This window comes from Rhineura floridana, chromosome 22 (genome assembly GCF_030035675.1).
Source record: "Rhineura floridana isolate rRhiFlo1 chromosome 22, rRhiFlo1.hap2, whole genome shotgun sequence".
Lineage (NCBI taxonomy): Eukaryota > Metazoa > Chordata > Lepidosauria > Squamata > Rhineuridae > Rhineura > Rhineura floridana.
Window position 1 is genome coordinate 17,640,105 of NC_084501.1, and position 8,257 is coordinate 17,648,361.

At 50.5% G+C, this 8,257-nt stretch overlaps 1 protein-coding gene across 1 annotated transcript; it reads right to left on the bottom strand.

Moving 5' to 3' along the window:
* Positions 1-459: 459 nt before the first annotated feature.
* On the bottom strand, positions 460-8,011 carry PMVK (phosphomevalonate kinase). Its single transcript, XM_061606760.1, has 6 exons — positions 7,976-8,011; positions 6,028-6,266; positions 4,590-4,653; positions 2,720-2,872; positions 2,493-2,622; positions 460-1,222 (listed from the first exon to the last, which is right to left on the bottom strand). The coding sequence occupies exons 1-6, from the start codon at positions 8,009-8,011 to the stop codon at positions 1,086-1,088; spliced, it is 759 nt and encodes a 252-aa protein (XP_061462744.1). The 3' UTR covers positions 460-1,085.
* Positions 8,012-8,257: the final 246 nt, after the last annotated feature.

The following is an 8,257-nucleotide window of genomic DNA, read 5'->3' on the forward strand; positions in this document are numbered from 1 at the left end:
AACCACTCCCACCCTGGCCTGGTTACACCCCCACAGCTGTTGAACATCTATCCCCTGCTCTCTCTCTCCCCCCCTCGTCACAAAGCTATAAAAAAGGCACAGGAGCCTTTGTCAGGAAGGAAGTTGGCAACATTACATGCAAATTAAGGATCCGGCAAGGGTTTCTGGGAAGCCGAGCAAGCAGGAATAGGACAACACTTAAGAATAAGGCACAGCAAGTCTCCCACCCCTTTAAGGAAAAGAGTGGGTGGGTGGTTATTAACAGAAGAAGCTAAAGTAGTGCTTGAAAACATTCCTGCCTAGGATAAAATCAGCTCAAATCTGGAACGGGCAAGGGGCAGGACTAGAAAACTCCACCCCAAAATAACACGCATATATCCTGTCCGCTGATGGGACCCGATCCTGCCCAGAGACAGCCGGATCCGAGTGGACAAAGCTTGCAGCAGGACAGGCAAACAGTTTGAAGTAAAGAAATAAGATTTATTGGGAAGCAGGTAAGTTAAGCTTGAGGTTACTCTGCCCCCTGGTGGCAAGAAGCTGCAAAAACGTGAACTGCAATCAAAGAGAGGGTTTGTTACTTTCGGGGTGGAAGTAAAACCTGAAACGGATCAAGAGAATCTCAGCACAAAAATGCATCCTTCCTGCAAGCACCATGCCCCGTTGCTAGATTGGGGGAGGTGCCAGTGCCAGATACGAGTGCGAAAGAGTTACATGTGTCACGGCAAGCAGGCAGCAGCTGGTCAGGATGGGGATGCGCGCGCGCGCGCACGCACACACACACAGAGTGCCTGGAATGGAGTTGCAGGAAGGGAAAAATGGCACTGGATTATGGCACTCACTCAAATGGACTCTTCTAAAGAAAAAAAGGAGCATGGGGTGGAATAGATCCACACAGCTCTGGAATTAAACCCCATCATCCCAGACACGCCTGGCCTGAGGAGTATCCGACCGCAGCAGAGTGGCTGCAACAACATTCTCCAGCTTTCTTTTCTTCGGTGATTCAGCCACGGCCCAGCCCAGCCACCGAAGGAATGGAGGCGGAGACAGAGAAAGTGAAAAAACGACGGCCGTGGGCCTGGGTTTCGCTACAGCTTGCTGTGCAGAAACTGGAGAAGTTCCTCCAGCTGAGCATCTAGAGACAGCTGGTCTCCGTCGTTGGTGATGACCCAGTCAAAGGCCACGCCTTGGTCTAGGCCGCATTCGGATTCTGTGTCGTCGATCCCTGGGAGAAGAGAGACAAGACAAAAGCTGGCATGCTCCCCAAATTCAGGTGGCGGGCGGGGCAGGGGTGGAGAGGGGATCAGATTCCCTGGGCAGGTTTTGGGCCAGAGGTCCTAAACTTTGAACACGTCATAAGGACTAGAAGCTTTTCCTTTTTTTGAAGGAGAACAGAGACCCACCAGGACACCGGATCCTGCACCAATGTTGCCTCCTACCCATGATGTTCCTTCCATGAGACAGTCAATTCTCCCCAGAGCTTCTATCCATGTTATGACTACGTTCTCCCTCTGCCGTCGGAGGTGGGAGGCCTCTGAATGCCAGTGGCTGGGAATCCCAAGTGGGGAGAGTTGCTGTTGCACTCAGGTCTTGCCTGGGGGGCCTCCCATTGGGGGCATCTGGTTAGCCGCTGTCAGAACAGGGCCACTGGCCTTGATCCGGCAGGGCTTTTTGTATGCTCTTAGGTGTCTAGATATCATACAATAGCAGAGCTAGAAGAGGCCTCTAAGGCCATCAAGGCCAACCCACTGCTCAATGCAGGTCTAGAGCCCACATGAGTGAACATTAGGGTTTTTTTAGTCTATAGGCAAACAATCTGACCAAGAACTGACTTTGTTTTCACTATTCACCAAGAATGTAGGACGCTGCCTTCCACTGAGTCAGGCCATAGATCCGTCTATCTCAGGACTATCTGCACTGACCGGAAGCAGCTCTCTGGGGCATCAGGCAGGGGTCTCTCCCAGACCATACAGTCTACTGCAAGAGTATTATTTTTATCATTACCATTATTATTATTACTACATTTATATCCCACCTTTCCTCCAAAGAGCTCAAGGTGGCATACATGGTTTTCCTCCCCCTCGGTTTTATCCTCACAACAACCCTGTGAGGTAGGGAATGCTGAGAGATTGTGACTGGCCCCCAAGATCACCCAGCAAGCTTCACAGCTGAGTGGGGGATTTGAACCCTGGTTGTCCAGGTCCTAGTCCGACACTCTAACCACTCCACTCCACTGTTCCCAAACTACGTGTCTGTAGATTTGTGGCTGAAGACAAGAGGTGGCACATCCATCGCTCTGCGTAGTCATATTGATTTTTAATCGTATTTTTATGGCTTTTACTCATCTTTCAAAAGCCCTGGCGCTTTTGCTCCCAAGCCACAATGGACAGAAACTTGTCCACCGCCGCAAGGGGCCAAACGTCTCATCAGACAGCAGGCCCTGCATTTCCCAAAGAGAAGAAAAATATGCATAGGCCTGCCTGTTGCCCACTCACCCATTGTGAACACCCAGTCTCGTCGTCTGCGGGCCTCCTCGGTGGCTATGACACGCACCACCTGCACCAAGTCGCCGTAGACGTCCCGGAACCACTCAATGTCCGACATGCGCCTCGTGTCACTGACTACCTGCGTGGGAAGGCCAAGAGGTCACAATCTGGGGAAGCGGGTTCAAATCGAGCAGGGCTCACCCTTTGCTGAAAGCAGGCCGTCACCCAACTCTTACCCAGATGGGCTGCGTGGCGCCCTCCACCACGATGCGGCAGAAGAAGCCGGGGTCAGTCCGGCGCCTCTCCTCTCCCCACCGGATCATATCCTGCCGATGCACCTCCTTATAGCTGCTGGCATCCAAGAGGCGCTGGAAATCCAAGCTGTGTTCCTAGGCCGGAGATGCAAGGCTGTTTATCACAGGTCCCCAACGGAACCGAATGGCCACTTCCGAACAAGACTTACCAGAGAGTGTGCTCCTGATTAGTCAGTGGGACTCGCTTCCACAGGAAGACAGGAAAGGCTAAGAGTTTTATGATAGGGTTAAGACAAATTTACAGAGGAGGAGAAAGGAAGGAGAGCGAATCTGCCAATCACCATTGCAGCCCAAAAGCAGTATATAAATAGGTAAGTAACAGCCAAGGTATCTAAGAATATCAGAAGAGCCTGGCTGCTGGATCAGGTCAAACGGCGCCACATCTAGCCCAGCTTCCTATTCTCACAGCAGCTAACCAGATGCCCCAATGGGCAAAGCCCACAAGCGGGACCTGAGCACAAGCAGCAGACCTCTCTCCTTCTGCAGTTTCCAGCAACCGGTATTCAGAAGCTGCCTTCAACAATGGAGGAAGGACGTAGCCATCATGGCTAGTAGCCATGGATAGCCTTATTCACAACAAATTGATCTTGTCCTTTTTTTAAAGCCACCCACGTTTGTAGCTATCACTGCCTCCTGTGGTAGTGAATCCCGTGGTGAATTCTAAACAGAGCCTCCGTAGTCACAGGAAGTATATCTCTGAATAGCGGATGCTGGGGGCAGGGGATGGGACACAAGGCAGGAGAGCTGTTCCTCTTATGACCCGTTTGTGGGCTTCCCAGAGATACCTGGACAGCCACTGATGGGAACAGAGTCCCTGGATAGATAAGGCCTTGGTCTAATGCAGAAAGGATGTTCTTATGCTCTTGGAACAAATGCTGAATGAATACTTAGAAAAAGCAGATAGAATACACGCACGTGTACACAAATTAAAACATGCTTATTACAGATATGTTGAAGACCACGTTATTGGTAAACATGCAGTATACTAGAGCGCTCAGAAGGTGAGGACCTCTTGCAGATACCATCTTATCAGGAGGTCCGTTCTGCACAACATAGGAAACGGACCTTTAGTGTGGTGGCACCGACCCTTTGGAATCCCCTCCCCTTAAATATTGGGCAGGCACCATCTCTGTTATCTTTTCGGTGCCTATTGAAGACCTTCCTCTTTCAACAAGCCTTTTAAGTAGAGACCTTACCCCAGTCTGCATCTATGCTGGAATTGCTTTTTAAGATGTTTTTAAAGCTTTTTTAAAAATATGTTTTTAAATCTTTTTTTTAAGGATGTTTTAATATGTTTGTAAAGATGCTTTGCTGTACTATTTTTTAAAGTCTCTTTTTATGATGTTTTAGAGTGTTTTTAGTGCTTTTGTCTGCCGCCCTGGGCTCCTACTGGGAGGAAGAGTGGGATATAAACCTAATAAATAAAAACAAATAAATAAATAAAATACTCTTGATGGGAATGTAGGTCTTTACAGGATCCCGATACCATCCTGTTTCGCAACACACGCTTCTTCAGAAAAGAAACATCTTTATAATACAAACTCAGTCACTGCAAAGAGATAATATATGTTTACCGCTGTGGTATTCCACATAATTGTGCATGTTTTAATTTTGTTCTAAGCTCCCCACAGTTCATAAATGATATATCTGTGCATACAACAATTCTCCGTCTGTGTGCTTCTTAGCACCGGTCTTTCGGTGTCACATTCAACGGGTGCCTTAGCCTGTATTGCCTCTTATGCACTTACCAGGCAAGGTAACGGGTACAAATGGGAGCGGAGACACAACCTACCTTCGCATACTGCTCCTTAAGGGGTCCCGACAGTCGGAGGATAGCACACACGTCAGGGCCCAGCCTGCCAGGGGAGGAAAGAAGAGAGAGCAGATACAGATGAGCCAGGCATGCCCAACTTCAAGAACCCTTTCTGGGGAAGGGCCGTAGCTCAGTGGTTGGACATCTGCCTTGCATGCAGAAGGTCCCCGGTTCAATCCCCAGCGGCACCTCCAGTTAGTGCTTGGAAAGACACCTTAGAGAGAGTCACTCTAGTCTAGACAATCCTGAGCTGCTAGATCAGGTGTGGGGAACCTTTGGCCCTCCAGATGTTGCCGAGCGACATAATGTTGTTGCAATGTTGCAGCTGTGACGTCTGCTTGTGGGCTCTGCCCATTGGGGATTCTGGTTGGCCACTGACAGAACAGGAGGCTGGCCTAGACAGGCCACTGGCCAGATCCGGCAGCCGGGTTGTTCTTATAGGATGAGACTAATTCATGGAGATTAAGGCTACGGAGGGCTACGCTCTATTATTGTCTTATTCCATTTGTACCCTGCTTTTCCACACAAATGCGCCCAAAGCAGCTCATAACACTACAGAAAATAAATAAAAAGGCGTTATCAACGTGGCACCGAATATATCACCAGATACTTCCACTGTTGGAGGCAGTGTGCTTCTTCTGAAAGCCGGTCACTGGGCATGAAAAGCGGGGATGGGCGCTGTGGCGCTCAGCACGTGGGCTTCCCATCGGGGCATCTGGGTGGCCACTGGGAGAGCCTGACGCTGGCCGAGATGGGCCACGGGACTGATCCAGCAGCAGGGCTCTTCCGATGGGCTCAGCCCTGGCTTAGGCGACGCCCAGTCCAAGGCTCTTACCCCTGGTGGGAGCGCCTTGCATACTTTGAGAGGTTCTCGCCTCTTTGGCTGTCCCCCACCAGAGACAGCTCACTGGTCTGAGGGCTGCGCCCATACCCATTTAGGCCAGTTCCTTCCCTTCCCCACCACCACCACCACTACCCCGACGCCGCTGCAACGGGGGCTTCCTCCGGCTGCCCAGGCGAACTTTTTCACCTTTCCCCGACCGTCACGCGTGAAGCGGCGGAGTGAGAGAGAGGCAGAGAGAGGTGGAACCTGAAGCGCCGAAAGGAGCTTCGCCCCGAGCACCGGCGGAGGGGGAGATTGCCTTTCTACCCCTTCTGAAGCGCAGGGAAGCCGAGATCGCGGCGATCTCGCCTCCCGCTTCAGACGTTCGCTGTAGACACGGGGACGGGAAGGAGGGAAGTCTTGCCCCCCTCCTCCAAAACAAAGGGGGGAAGTGGGGGAAAAGGCACGTTGGGAAGGTCTTTCCAGGCACGTGGATCGTGGGGAGGGTCTTTCCCTGCACGCACGTGGGCCGGTGGGTGGTCTCAGGCGGGCTTAAGCCAGCACCGGGCCGCCGTCCGACCCCTTCCTACTTACCGGCTCTGGATTTCCTCCGCCACGAAATCCTTGCCCGACTTCCTCTTCCCGTTCAGGAGCAAGAGCAACTTGGGCGCCCGAGCCATCCCGGCGAGAACTCCGCAGCGCCACTGACCAACTCCCCCCTCCCTTCCCGGCTGTCTCAATCGTTTCTTCCGGGACTGAACGTTCCAGCCAATCCTCCTCCTCTCCTCGCACCAATGGGGACGTCTCAGGCGGCGCTTCCTGCGACGCGGGCACTACCATTGGGGAAGCAAGAAGAAGGGGTGGGAGGGAAGAGGAGAAAACGAACCTCCGGAGAGGCGGAGGAGAGAAAAGCTGAATCACAGTGGGGGGCGGAGCTATTCTTGAGCCACGCCCCCGTTGGCAGGGTTGTGAAACCTGCATCCAGGTGAGCTGGAAAGAGAACATAAGAACATAAGAAGAGCCTGCTGGATCAGGCCAGTGGCCCATCTAGTCCAGCATCCTGTTCTCACAGTGGCCAACCAGGTGCCTGGGGGAAGCCCGCAAGCAGGACCCGAGTGCAAGAACACTCTCCCCTCCTGAGGCTTCCGGCAACTGGTTTTCAGAAGCATGCTGCCTCTGACTAGGGTGGCACAGCACAGCCATCACGGCTAGTAGCCATTGATAGCCCTGTCCTCCATGAATTTGTCTAATCTTCTTTTAAAGCCATCCAAGCTGGTGGCCATTACTGCATCTTGTGGGAGCAAATTCCATAGTTTAACTATGCGCTGAGTAAAGAAGTACTTCCTTTTGTCTGTCCTGAATCTTCCAACGTTCAGCTTCTTTGAATGTCCACGAGTTCTAGTATTATGAGAGAGGGAGAAGAACTTTTCTCTATCCACTTTCTCAATGCCATGCATAATTTTATACACTTCTATCATGTCTCCTCTGACCCACTGAGGAGTGAGGTGAGCCGCGAGGTGAGGCGAGGCAGGTGGTTATTTGCATATTTAAACGTAAGGCGTGGTGGTTTTTTTAAACTATAGAAAACTATGCAAGGATTCAGTTTAAGGACCTAGGTCACATTTACCAGAGATCAAGTAGAAGCCTTATGCCAGACTAAGGCTGCAAGTTCCAGGGCCATTGATCGACTTTTCCTTTTCCATTAAATTATGTACACTTTTTATATAAGGTGAATAGGCATTGCTCTTTCTTGTGACAGTGAATTCCATGTTGAATTGTGTGGTGTGCAAAATAGTATTTTTAACAGTCCTAAATGTAAACCCGCCCCCCAACAACTCAGTCTGTTACCACAAATTCTAGTATTAAGGGGGAGGTTTAAAAAAAGTAAAGCTGTAATTTGTCAGCCAGCATGCTTTAACCTGTGTGTGTGAGCGTGTGTATATGCACATACACACCCACCAACATTTTCACCGCCCAGAGAGCTATCGCTAGTCGGGCGGTATGTAAATTTAATAAATAAATAAATAAAATAAATAAAATTTTGGTTCAATTTAGGCACGTGATGGTGTTGGTTACAAAAAGCATGTGTCCAAGGGTATAGTTGTCCAGGGTCTCAGGGGGTCTTGGACCCTTTACTTTTTTGGGAACCGGGTTCCAATGTCTCCAGCATCCTATGAGACAATCAGCATGAAAGGGGAGCGTGTGAGCCACCGAGAAGAGTCTTCTAACACGCTTCCTTGTCCTTTCCTGCTCATTAGAGCCAATCAGAGTGAAAGGAAGTATGTCAGCAACCGAGAAGACTCTTCTCAGTAGCTAACACGCTCATCTTTCATGCTCATTGGCTCTTAGGAACATCTGTTGTGGGCAAAGGCATTAACAAGGATCTCATTCTCAACCTAGCCGCAAACAAAAGGAGGGGGAGTGGGCATGGCCATGGCTATCATGAAGGGACCCTGCACTTCTGAATTTGCCACTACACTGCTGCATATGCCACAATGGAAGCATTTGCCTCCCAAGGTTTGACAGCACAACTTTGCACAACCGTGAAAAATCGCTTGCGGATCTCCGAAGATGTCATCCTGGCCCTGGCCAATTTGCGGTACATCTGGTAAGAAAATGAAACTTCTCTCTCTCTCTGAAGGCGAACTCAAACACACACACAAATCCAACCAGTTGCAGGGACTTGACTAGTCAGGAAAGTACACAACTCTGTGGTATGACTGGTGTCTGGAGGACCCATCACAGGCAGCTGGGAGAAGACGCGGAAAGTAGACAAGGGTTGACGTTCATTTCTATATCCAGCAGTCTGTGACCTCTGGTGTGC

Bases quoted from the DNA above. Each gene is read 5' to 3' on its own strand.
- PMVK (XM_061606760.1), bottom strand. From the start codon at position 8,011: ATGACATCTTCGGAGATCCGCAAGCGATTTTTCACG. The intron at 6,267-7,975 runs GTTGTGCAAAGT...CCCCAATGGTAG, and splicing joins TCCGCAAGCGATTTTTCACG to TGCCCGCGTCGCAGGAAGCG. The intron at 2,623-2,719 runs GTAAGAGTTGGG...CTTCCCACGCAG, and splicing joins GCGCCACGCAGCCCATCTGG to GTAGTCAGTGACACGAGGCG.